Source organism: Anarhichas minor, unplaced genomic scaffold (genome assembly GCF_050575085.1).
Source record: "Anarhichas minor isolate MPS153535 unplaced genomic scaffold, ASM5057508v1 ptg000087l, whole genome shotgun sequence".
In the NCBI taxonomy this organism is placed as follows: Eukaryota; Metazoa; Chordata; class Actinopteri; order Perciformes; family Anarhichadidae; genus Anarhichas; species Anarhichas minor.
In genome coordinates, this window is record NW_027466533.1 from 1,544,726 (window position 1) to 1,558,236 (window position 13,511).

The 13,511-nt window shown below is 41.4% G+C and overlaps 1 protein-coding gene across 1 annotated transcript in view; it reads left to right on the forward strand.

Annotated features, from left to right (window-relative positions):
* The first annotated feature begins 8,077 nt into the window (after window positions 1-8,077).
* znf385b (zinc finger protein 385B) overlaps window positions 8,078-13,511 on the forward strand; it is a 30,107-nt gene continuing 24,673 nt past the window's right edge. The window contains exons 1-3 of the mRNA XM_076081879.1: window positions 8,078-8,213; window positions 8,389-8,539; window positions 10,545-10,594. Of these exons, the coding sequence (XP_075937994.1) occupies window positions 8,078-8,213; window positions 8,389-8,539; window positions 10,545-10,594 (337 nt within the window). The remainder of the gene's footprint in view (window positions 8,214-8,388; window positions 8,540-10,544; window positions 10,595-13,511) is intronic.

The window sequence follows — 13,511 nt, forward strand, 5'->3', positions numbered from 1 at the left end:
ACGGTGTGTCAGGTGACGGGGGGTCTGCACCTTTTGTTAGCGGTAGCAGTTAGCGGTACGAGTTCAGTGCTGGCTCTCCATTAGCGTGAAAGCTTTTTTTATTCTCCTTTAACAGTATAAGTGTCAGGTCCTGATGGAGCAGAGCGGCTATTTAAAGAAGGAACAGAAGTCACGGTGTCCTGGAGTGAAGGTTGGAAATGACTGAGAAACCTCACTGTACCTGCTCTCTGTGTGCGTGTGTGTGTGTGTGTGTGTGTGAGTGTGTGAGATCCCTACTGCGGTATGTTAACTATACAACATGGTGTCAGTTGTATAAACAGTAACTAAACACAACTCTGATCCAGCTAGGAGAGTGAACAATAAACAGTGAGACTGGATTCAGAGCTAGGCTTATATCTATATTCATATAAACTGTAGCAGGTTATAGCCGATAAAATATTATTAGTTGCGGCCTAAAACCTGCTGAGATTCAATGAGTGCCTGATCCAGCCACTCTGCTGACCTGAAGAACCAGCTCACTGTTTGACAAAAGGGGAAGTTGGATAGAGTCCCTTTAGAAACCACCTGCACAAATAAAGTGAGCATGTGGACGGAGAATAGAGAGACTGTAGTTCACCTTTCATCTGTCTGTCTGTGTGTGTGTGTGTCTGTGTGTCATAGTTTCCCAGTCGACCGACCGCAGTGACATCACCAGTTGTGGTGTTACCACACAGCGCTTCCATGACAACCAAAAAAACAGACAGACAGGAAGCTGGACCGTCTGCAAACCTGTCGTTCCACCTGTCTGACTCGGTGGTTTTCCATTTAGCTAACGTGGCTCCTCCATTCCATCATCTGCGTCTTTCTCTCGTGTCTTAGCTCCTCCAGTGTCATTTTGAGGAGACCACAAATACTCATGATGGAGGCTCCCTTGACTGTCCTATGGTGTGCAGAAATAATTCAGTAACCGTTTTTAAGACCAACTTATGTCTGATAAATGCTCCAAACTGTGCCTGATATAACCACCAAGAGACATATGAAATGTGTTTATTAGTTAGAACAGTTGTGAGGGAGCAATAAGAACAGCTTTGAATACTTTTATTAAAATACATATGTTGTTTGTGAAAAGCTGCAGGTACAGTAAGCCTGATCCTTTGCAGACCGTTTCCACGACTGTGCAGCTGTTTGGGTCAAAACATTTGGACAGGATACCTCTTTTTCCTGAAGGAGGAATGATGCATTTTGCCAACGGGAAATAGCAAAAGAAGAAGAATATTGGCAAGTGAAGTGAAGAAAAAGTCGACAAAGAGTTTGGACATTCTGGTTAAACAAACATGTATTCATTTTTTCAACGTTAGAGTCGCTGTGGGCGTTGTTATGCCACGGGTTCGTCCAACCTGTGATCCAGTGATGCAATAACTAATTATTTAAAGTAATTCATACAACATTCTTATTGTTGTTTCCATAGCAGCCCAGCCCGCTGGCCAATGAGCACAAACTTATCAAAAGGCTGTTGCCGCCTGGATAAAAACATGCACATGTGGTTCTCGATGATGGAGAACCAGGATTGATTTGGCTCGTTGTGTCTGGAGGAGGGAGGAAGTATAATTAGCTGAATGGAAGGCACCTTATGTGTCCTCAGGAGTGTCTTCAGGTTACGGCCTCCTGCAGGTCTTCAGATTCACTGCAGTAAGAACCGAACGTTAATGGACGTCTTCTCGTCAGACCGGCTGGTTGTTAGTGTCGCTGTGAAGCTTGTGTGGTTTTATGGAAACGGTTTACGTCTCTCAGGAGAAAGGGGAGACAGTTCAAGTATTCGTAATATAACAGAAAGAGATGCGTTCTTTAGCACAGAGAGTAAGTAAACTGAGAAACGCATTCACCATTTTGAAAAACACACACATGCGGTGTAATAAAAACTATAGGAGGAAGTCAGGTGATGTTACGGAGCAACAAACTGCTTATAGGTAGGAGGTTTTCTTTTCACCATTTTTTTTATTCTATAGCCTTTTAAGGCATTAAAAGTATTTATTAAGGTCACCATGATGGCAAAGCTCCCCTTATGTTTACAAAGTAGTAGTAGTAGTAGTATTTTCTTGAATTAATTATTTTAAAATTAATTAATTATTTTTTCCCTTTTTTCTTTACATCTGTACACGGCTAATCTTGCATGCTACTGGACCCATATTTTTGTGTTAATTTATTACTTTATGCATCAGGACCTCTCGGGGTTGTGGTGATTTTTGAAAACCTGTTTTATTGACTGTTTTACACCGTCATTAACTGCTGACTCATCGCTCCTCTTAACTGGCCGGTAGACGCTGCATGTGATCAACAACTGCTTCATTAGCAAAAGGCATTTCTGGCACTCAGCTAGGTTAAAAACAAGCCTTCCCCTTGTCGGTTTGAGGCCACATTCTGACATTTGTCGTGGCTCAAAACCTGACACCCACTTAAGTTCAAGCACGGTAAAATGAATAAATCCACATTTTAGTTGTCTTCGCCGCCATCTTCACTGTAAGGGAGCTGGGGAGGGACAATTGAGTCAGATTCAACTGTTCTCTGTTTGGGAGGGGAGACAAACCTTGTGGGGATCTGCACTCTACCGACTGCCCTTTTCTAGTTTGATTCTGTTTTGTTGAATTGCATTGAGGGGCCACCATACAGACATTACAAATTAAAAGAATTAGAGAAGAATTAGAAACAACAACAAGTTTGTCCGTTCCAGGGATCAGACAAACAATAAATCAATATATCATAGTTTTTCTGCAGTATACCCACAAAGAGGGTTGGAAATGAATTTGCGGAGGTTTGAACTCGTGGAGCCCGTTGGAGGTCATACACAGCCTCGGAGGAAGCTCTGCCTGAGTGGACATCTTGAAAAAAACACAATGATATAGATATCCATGCATTTGTAGGTTCAATTTAATTTGACCTGGATTCATATCGCTGGTTCTTAGAGGGAGTACTATTGGAGAAAAATGGGAAATGATTTGTCAATGTGAGGTATGTTTTTTTTTCTTTTTCTGATCAAGCTGTTTTTGAGGCAGCGGTTTGAGTTTTCTCCAGTTTCTTCTGATTTGTAAGATCTCAGATTCCTGGAGGGACGAACATGTAAACATCAAACTGTATGTAGCAGTTTGTTTCAGCATCTCTGCTGCCGCTGGCCACTGCTCTGCTTACTGTGTGTGTGTGTGTGTGTGTCTGTGTGTGTGTGCGTGTGTGTCTTTGACCACTGTCATTACCAGCTACTGGCCTCAGGGTGAGAATCAGCCACTCTAAGACATCTCTCTCTGTCTTTTCACATCTCCATTAGTTTCTTTGTCCTGTCGTTGGCGTACCCTCAGGTTACTCAGTGTGTCTGTATATGTCGTACGCTCTCTTTCAGGGAACAGGGACATACATTTGTGTCCTCCTCTCTTTATCTTTTACACCCAGCAGGGTTCAGAGCTTTGGACAAATCAGACGAGCCCCTCGTTTGTTCACTTGCTGACATTAAAAACAAGAAAAGATAAGATAGCTGATGGTGTAAACCTTGTATTTCCATGTCTAGTGATTTCCAACAGTGTCAGATGAGTTGAAAGTCTAACACAACTCTTCTTCAAACCTGAACAATGACTCATAACAGATTTCATACCACTCTGAACAATAACAGTGCAGTTTAGTTCCTGTAAAGCTGACACACATTTCGGACATAAAAGGTTTTCACTCAGCAACAGTCAAGTATTAATTGTGAGTGGAGCTGCCATAGTGTTAAATATAATTTTCAGATTTTTCTACAAGTGAAATAGATTTTTCTTGTTAATGAGATGTTTTTTTCTATGCTTTTGAGGTTAAACAAATAAAAGAATCAGTTACCAAAAGTATAAAATAATTACATTTTAGTTTTTCCTAATGCATACAACAGCCTTTCACAACTATTAGAGTTCATCATTTGGTTAAATATGCTTGTTTTCCATTTCTAGCCAAGAAAAGATGATTAGAAAATGGATTCCATAATTATATGTCCGCTAAATACAAAGGTTCAGGGGACGGTTAGCTCATTTTAGCATACCACTGGAAATGGGGAAACACCTAGACATGATATTGTCTGAAGAATGTTAAAGGCAGATTGTTTTCTTGAGTTAAAGAGGACTCATATGCATAAAAGACTGTGTCATCCGCATAAAAATGGATACCATACATCTGTGTTTGAGTGATAATATTATTTATTTAGAGTGTAAAAAGTAAAGGAACCAGCACAGAACCATGTGGTACTCCCTTATTTATCTCAAGGGAGGTTGTTTTGAGAACATCTGTACAAATCGCATGTGTTCTATCAAACAAATATGTATGACACCAGTTCTGAGCAAAAACATCCAAAACAATACTGCGTATAAATAAAATGCAGGGGTCAAAAAATGTCCCCAGGAAGATCTTTCTTGTCCAGGGAATGTCTGACAGCGTTATATTTCATTATGTATTGATATTAAAGACTTGGACTGAAACTCAGTCAAGTGTTTCTTTGCGCTCCATTGAGTCTCTTTGAAGTCGGAAGAAGAAGTAGAAGAAATTCAGGTTGTTGTGAAGCACTCACGCTGAAGAAAATATTTCTGCTTTTCCTCACATTGTTGCTTGACTGCTGTGTGTGTGTGTGTGTGTGTGTCTGTGTGTGTGTGTGTGTGTGTGTGTGTGTGTGTGTGTGTGTGTGTGTGTGTGTGTGTGTGTCTGCGTGGGATTATAACCCACAGCTGGCCTCTCTGATTACTGCCTGCCTGGTCAACCCGGATTAGACTCACACACATATTACAACATAAAAGGTAAACACACATATTTCATTTCATTTTAATGCTGAATGTTCAGTTCACTGACTTTCTTTTTCTGCGTCTTACTTCATGTGTGTGTTACTGTGTGTGTGTGTGTGCAAATGTGTGTTTGTGTGTGTATGTATTTACCTGTGTTTGTGTAGTGTGTAATTCCCAGCTCAATAGAGCAGATATATTTAATCCTTCCCTTGCTAAAGCTGATGTCAGCATCAGCTGGCTCTGTGCATGTGTGTGTGTGTGCATTTTGTAGCTAATTCATCACAGTGGCAGATTAACCAGCTGTCTGCAGAACATAAAGTTGACGACTAACAACCAGCTTGAAGAGAGAGAGAGAGAGAGAGAGAGAGAGAGAGAGAGAGAGAGAGTGTGGAGTATAGGTTTGCTAAAGATCTATCTCATGACCATCAGTTACAGATGTTTCACATTCCTAACTGACATTACATTTTTTTTATTTAGTTTTGTGGAATAACTCTAAATACTACAGTATCTATTAGCCAAGTTCAAAACAGCGATTTCCAAAATGTCTCCCTTGTTCCCTCATTCACTACTCATTTACTTCATTGTGAGCAGTAAACAAAGATCCAATGCAACTTTTAATCATCAACACTTTGCATCATCACTGAAGGGTCACATTGCTTTGTGGGACTATTAGCACAAAGCAAAAGTGTTTGTTGTGCACTTTATTTTATATTCTTTTATATTCTATTGTAAATTGTAATATGTTTCTATTTCTTGCACTGTGTTGATTGTTGTTGATTGTTTAATGTTATGCACCACCCGCCATGACAAATTCCTTGTAGGTGCAAACTTCCTTGGCAATAAACAGTTCTGATTCTGATTCTGATATACATAGACCCTACTTTTCTGAATTTTTTCATTTTTTTTCATTTTCACTTTCAGTCTGGATACTCAATTAGAACGACACAATGGACAATGCAGTTAATGGGAGTGATTTCTGTAACACGGCAAATAACTCAAAAAGCCAGTCGAAGGTGTGAATCAGGGTGGTAGTGAATTCAAAACACAGCACATTAGTTACTGAATTCATCCCACATTGACACAGACTCCCGAAGTGAATTCATTTGAACAGCAGATTGTAAAATCGTTTTTCTCCACACTAATATTTGGCTCCCATTCGCCGCTGGCAGTGCATGTAACAGCATTTTAAGCTCTGTAATTAGATATTTCTTGCCAAAATGCACCTTGGGAGTTGAAGTTAACTTTTCACTTCATGTTTTTATGTGCACAGGCTTGTACCTTTCACTTTTTTTTAATCAAAGAGCCAGATATTTTCTAATGCAGTTCATCTTTTGTACCGATGATTCACCCACGAGAGATTAATGCCTATTCGGTCATGTAACATTGTCAACGGGAAAAATTAATGGGACGTGAAATAACTTCTCTCACTTCATAACTCTGTGAACATGACTCGTAGCGTTCTGGCATATTCAGAACACTTTGTCACTGTAATCAGAGAGGAAACATGTATAGCTATAGCTGCTGTACGGTTTCTCAGTATATCCCACAGCCGGACCCCTGGTCATGGAATAACAGCAGCGGCTTCCTGAAAGTCTTAATGTAAAGTCAGCTCAAGTCAATTTTGTTTATATAGAAAATGTATTTGCCCAAGAGGGTTTTAATGTTAGCCAGTGAGCGTGGCTGGTCCAGCTGGTGTGTGGATGTTGATGATGGAGACCTTGATTTCATTTGTAGACCTTATGGGCAGCTGCTATACCACTCCATGTCTTCTCTGCCATTGCAGCCTTAATGAGTTGATCCAACTCTGATCCAAATCTCTAAGTCCTTTTAAAGTAATGTGGTAATGTATGTAGGTCATTGCAATATAGATAACTGAGTATAGAAAAAAAAATTGCGTGTGTCCTGTCAGATGTCATGTGACTTGGCAGTGCTGACAGGATAACAGATGGACACAGTCATGGACTGACCTACACACACACGCGCACACACGCGCACTGTACACTGGACACACACACACATATGTCCTCCTGCCTCTCTCCTCTCCTCTTACTCATTACTTCATCACTCTCCCTGTGAGCGTTTGATGCTCCTCACTCTGCATCCGGTGTCATTCAGGCCTCGCTCCAGTCCGTCCGTCTGTCCGTCCACCTGGCTGTCTCGCAGTAAATGAGTTTCATGGTCATTGCTCGTTGTGGATCAGCTCTGTATTCATTGCTGCGGTGTTGGATCACCGTTGTCTTACATCTGGAGAGGTTTCCCTGATTCCCTATTCCCTAATGTCTTGGAGAAAAAAAAACAGACTTTGTCATAACATGGATTTTTGAATGAGCTGTTTTTAGCTGCACAAAAATGAAATTCATCTGCGATACTATAGCTGGCAAGGTAACCTTAACACACCAGGCATCCATCAACATGCTGGCAGTATCAGTCACAGTTAGGTCTCTGAGCTTCTTTCCAATTTTCTTTTCCTGTACTGGGCAGTTTACTGAGCTGGCATTTTGTTTTTTGGATTGTTCTTTATTTCATTTTATTTCATTTCGTCTTCTTCATTAAAGTGTTATTGAAGAAGGAGAAAATGCTCTCAGAGCTAACAAGCTTGCAAATTCTGAGCTACCTCGTTGTTAGCTGTTTTGTTAACTGGACAATAAGTTCACACAGTTTATTGAAAAGACATCTAATGACTGAATGTCTGAAAACCATCACTCTTTTGTGGAGCAGTTTATATTCCCACGGAGGAAATGAAATAAAGGTGGAAGGTGCGACAGTAAGCTATGCTAGCCTCCTTAATTCCCTCAAAGGTCAGCACTGTCAAGACAGCTTGCTATCAGTCAATGTCACAAATTTCTGTGTCACATCTTAACGCGAAAATATTTGCACTGACATGCTTTGCACTTTCAAACAAATCCACTAATTGTGGCAACTCCATTGCAAAATAATTGTTTAAACTTAGAAATGAGTCTGTTTAGTGCTGGTGTGAATGGGTCGTTAGTTCTCTTGGACCTTAATGCCACATTTGACAGTATTGGTAACACAATACTTTAACTCATCCTATTCAGCATAAGCACAATATAAATATTTAATACACTTTTAATGTCTTTGTCAATAACCATAACTCCCCCTGTGGGCGCCCGTAAGTGGAGGCTGAAGCTGATAATGTATGACAATGTAGTAAGACACAATTGTGTTGGCATTTCAGGTGCTGTTTTTAGAAGTTTTTCCTCTAGTTTATATAAGCTATATTTAACATTAGTGATCACTATTCATTCTCTTCTTTGATTTCTTTTTCTTGTTCTTCTTCCTTAGCTTACCTTAGGATGAAGACTCCCCTCAGCCCCTCTCAGCTCCTGGAGCGGGGGCAAATATTTGCCTTTGGAGGGATGTGTCAAGAGCTGATGGACCCCCCAACACCTACAACCATCAGTCTCTCTGTCCAGCAGAATCCATCCCCAGGTGATTGACATGTTCCAGCACCAATGCTCGGTATTATCTGCTGTTTCCAATCCATACTTTTCTGCTACAGTTTGAATCATCCTTGTTGTTTTCTGCTACAGTTTGAGTCTTCCTTGTTGTTTTCTCTTACAGTCTGACTCTTGTCTCTGTTGTTTCCTCCCAGGTCAGGGCGGAGCTTACTCACTGTGTGAGGTGTGTAACCTGCAGCTGACTTCTTCTGCTCAGGTCCAGCTGCACTACAATGGCAGGTCTCACCTCCGGAGAGTGAGACAGCTCCAGGCTAGAGAGACAGGACAACAGGCAGCAGGTACACTACAACCACTACTGTCATGTGATTGTAGTAGTAGAAGTACAGTTGTGTGAAAAAGTATTTGCCCCCTTCCTGATTTCTTATTTTTTTGCATGTTTGTCACACTTAAATGTTTCAGATCATCAAACAAATTTAAATATTAGACAAAGATAACACACACAAAATGCAGTTTTTAAATGAAGGTTTTTATTATTAAGGGGGAAAAAAAATCCAAACCTACATGGCCCTGTGTGAAAAAGTGATTGCCCCCTAAACCTAATAACTGGTTGGGCCACCCTTAGCAGCAACAACTGCAATCAAGCGTTTGCGATAACTGGCAATGAGTCTTTTACAGCGCTGTAGAGGAATTTTGGCCCACTCATCTTTGCAGAATTGTTGTAATTCAGCCACATTGGAGGGTTTTCGAGCATGAACCGCCTTTTTAAGGTCATGCCACAGCATCTCAATCGGATTCAGGTCGGGACTTTGACTAGGCCACTCCAAAGTCTTCATTTTGTTTTTCTTAAGCCATTCAGAGGTGGACTTGCTGGTGTGTTTTGGGTCATTGTCCTGCTGCAGAACCCAAGTGCGCTTCAGCTTGAGGTCACGAACAGATGGCCGGACATTCTCCTTCAGGATTTTTTGGTAGACAGCAGAATTCATGGTTCCATTTACCACAGCAAGTCTTCCAGGTCCTGAAGCAGCAAAACAGCCCCAGACCATCACACTACCACCACCATATTTTACTGTTGGTATGATGTTCCTTTTCTGAAATGCCGTGTTACTTTTACGCCAGATGTAATGGGACATACACCTTCCAAAAAGTTCAACTTTTGTCTCGTCAGTCCACAGAGTATTTTCCCAAAAGTCTTGGGGATCATCAAGATGTTTTCTGGCAAAACTGAGACGAGCCTTTATGTTCTTTTTGCTCAGCAGTGGTTTTCGTCTTGGAACTCTGCCATGCAGGCCATTTTTGCCCAGTCTCTTTCTTATGGTGGAGTCATGAACACTGACCTTAATTGAGGCAAGTGAGGCCTGCAGTTCTTTGGATGTTGTTCTGGGGTCTTTTGTGACCTCTTGGATGAGTCGTCGCTGCGCTCTTGGGGTAATTTTGGTCGGCCGGCCACTCCTGGGAAGGTTCACCACTGTTCCATGTTTTCGCCATTTGTGGATAATGGCTCTCACTGTGGTTCGCTGGAGTCCCAAAGCTTTAGAAATGGCTTTGTAACCTTTTCCAGACTGATAGATCTCAATTACTTTGATAAACCACAGTTAATTTATGTTTTAACAGGGGGGGGCAATCACTTTTTCACACAGGGCCATGTAGGTTTGGATTTTTTTCCCCCTTAATAATAAAAACCTTCATTTAAAAACTGCATTTTGTGTTTACTTGTGTTATCTTTGTCTAATATTTAAATTTGTTTGATGATCTGAAACATTTAAGTGTGACAAACATGCAAAAAAATAAGAAATCAGGAAGGGGGCAAACACTTTTTCACACAACTGTATATGCATGGTAGTTTTTTAACAATCAGGTTTTGAGGCAATAATAAACAATATTAAAATGACTGCTGACTGCGACTGTCAGATTTGAGAACCCAACCCAACCCAAGATCTGAAGCTGTGCTTTATTTCAACTATTGCCTATCATTACCTTGCTTGGCTAAAACATGAGCTACACTACACCTCACTTCCTTTTTCCACTGGGCAATGTCTTTCTTCTTACCACATATGACATGCATAGATACAGCTGATTGGCACAGTCATTTATTTGGTTTGGTTATTTTAAACCATTTTGAATCTGACCTGAACCTGAAGACTTATATTCATCTCACATAATAGTTTATAACTCCAAGCAGCGGTAGTAGTTATAGTTGCTGCAGTTTAGTAGCTGTAGCAGTAGTAGTAGCACAATAGTAGCAAGGTGACTGCAGTAGTAATAGCAGAATCACTTGTAGGAGTAGTCATGGCAGTAGTAGTAGTAGTAGTGGTAGCTGCAGCAATGGTATGAGCAGGAACTGTAATATTAGTAGCAGCAGCAGTAGCAGTATCAGCAGTAGTCGTAGTATTGGCAGCAGTAGTTACAGTAGTAGCAGCAGTAGTTTATTATTGTCAGTTCCTTGTATAAAATAATGGGTCTTGATGTCTTTGATTCCAGCAGGGGCTCAGTCGAGGTCTCTTCCCCAGGCCACAGGGCTCAGCTACCAGCCTACAGGACTAACTCCGACCCCAGGCCTCAGTCCAGGCCTCAGCGCTCCACCCAGCACAACTGCAGGTAGAACCAATGCTTCTTCTTCTACTACTACTGGTGTGCTGCGCTGACAATCATCAAACATTTTGTGTCACCTCCCCCCCCCCCCCCCCCCCCCAAATTGAATACACCACAAAGACTACAGCTGACACGTATTAAATGCTTTACCTGCATGAGAGGAAACAAGTAGTCTGACTGTCTGTCTGCTGAGTGAGAGTTGCTTTGGCTCATTCATCAACAGCTGCTGCCATCTGGGAGAGGTCAGAGAGTGGCGGTGGTGTGTGTGTGTTGGTTCTCAGTTGGACCCCTGAAAGAATGAACTGACCCTGCATTAACTCAGATCATCACTGCAGTTTTATCTCTGTATGGGTATTGTTAGCTCCATTTAAACACCTGTTGACAAGCTGAAATATAATATGGTATGTGAATCTATATCTGTTGTGTTTGGAGGATGAAATGATACTCAGAGATGTTTAAAAATGACCTTGAAAGTTACACATGCCTGGCGCTTGATTATTTCTTAGCTGACACTTGGTCTACGTTACTGATCCCAGGCAAGAAATAGTCCAGCAAAATAGCCCAGAACAACCAACCCTCGTCTCAACACACTTTACACTTGAAACCCTCAGATTAAACAATATAGCGTGGCAATGTGTGCGCTTTAGAGTTGCTGGTAGGTGGATTTTGTTTCGTTTGAACGGAGTCAGGCTAGCTGTTTCCTCCTATTTCCCATCAGTAGAAGCCAATTTTTGTGCAGTTACAACTTCATAAAGTGTCGCTGTTTCCATCTGCTTCCTGCCTTAATGGTAAGATTACTTAACTGCATAGACTGTATATAAGAAGTGGACGTAGTCGTCGTGGCATCACCCATTGGTTTGTGGACTGACGTTGTGAAGCATCGAATTCGGCGTTTTGGCCATCGGCATCTTGGATTGCGGCCGTCGCCATGTTGGCTTTTTGCAACCAATGAATGGAAGTGACCATATTTGAACTGCGGAGGAGTGATGTAGATACACCGTATACCAGTGGCGGGCCGTGAATCTTATACCTGGGCCTTCACTGCTGTCCTTCAGCTGAAACACAGCTACGGTTATTATTTCTTTCGTGTAAAAATGAAGCCAACACCTATAGATACACTATCTGCCGAGAGTGAGTCTCCTCTTTGCTCTGACTGCAGCTGGGACTGCTGCGCGAGGCTTCTGTGGGCGGCGGCGGAGGGGCTCACGGCAGCACCCGCTGCTCGTTCACGACAGTGCAGAACGTACGTGCTTTAACGTCAAAACACCAGAAAATTCTCCAATAACACCAGAACAAGTCGCTAGATTTGTCACTAGTAGCTTTTGACAAAAAAAGTCACCATGAGGGTTTTGAAAGTCGCCAGATTTAGCGAGAATGTCGCCAAGTTGCCAAAACTGGCACCGGCTAAATATGTCCCCAGAGCAACATTGGACGTAACAATGGTTCCTATCACATATTAAACCAAACAAAAATCTTCATTAAAAACAAGTTGTACAAATAATAATATATAAACAAGCATATTAAAGCTACTGCAGATGTAAAAACAAACGCATTTAACTTACCAGAGCTGCTGTTCACTATTTAAAGACAAAGTGCATCCTCCTTTCGTTGTTAATAAAGAGTTTAATCCCACGGTTGTTCAGTACATCCGTGCGTTTTAGTTCCAGTAAGAAGTCCTTCTCGATTCATGGACGCCAGTGAAGACAGTCGAGCCTCCCCAGTTGTATTTCTTGAATACGTTTTAATGCGTTTGAGGCTGAAAATGTCCGCTCGGCAGAGGCAGCAGATATTGGGATTGTCACCGCCCAACATGTCAGGCTAGCCCACTGACCAATCACGTACTTGTAGGCCAGCTAGCAGGCTCTGACACGTCAAAGAATACGCCCAACATGTCAAACTAAAGATCTGATTGGTTGAAGAATATGACAATCAACAATATCGTCCCCATTCACTTAAACTGCAAAGGGCTGCATGTGAGAGTCTGCAGGCCTCGGGCCTCTGTTCTTACCTAGAGACACAGAGGTGAAATCTGATTGGATAAAAGCTCTACTTAAAACAAGCTGCACTGGAAGCAGAGCAACAGAGGAAGACAGTAGCTGTGCATTGAGAAAATAAGATAATGGGAAAAATATATTGTTAAAATAAATATTTTTATAAATTATAATACATGTAGTGTATTTAAGAAAAATTATTAAATTATAAAATAGCTATAACTTTGTGATTCTGTTTAGGCCAGCAGAGAAGGCCTTGCAGGCCCTGACGGCCCACCACTGCCGTATACGGCTCTGGTAGCAGTAGCGACCTGTCAATCACAAGGTAGCCCCGCCCTAAAGCACACCCAGCTTTATGATCTATTTCACTCTAAATGGACCATAATTTACTAAATGAACATCATGCTGTATTGAAGAAGACTTAAAACTAGAGATTGAGACCATAAACTCATGTTTAAAATGTTTACTGAGGGAATAAATCAAGTGAGAAGTAGAGTCATTTTCTCATAGACTTCTATACAATCAGATTTAATTTTGCAACCAGAGGAGTCACCCCCTGATGGCCATTAGAGAGAGTACAAGTTTAAGACACTTCAGCATTGGCTTCCCTTTTTAGGATTGGAGGTTGCTGCCTGGTTAACTGCTAAACTGACTGCTGGTTGTAGCTTCATATTTAATGCACAGGCATGAGATGGTATCACCATTTTCCTCTAAATCTGTAATCTTATTTCTCAGAATGTCAAGATATT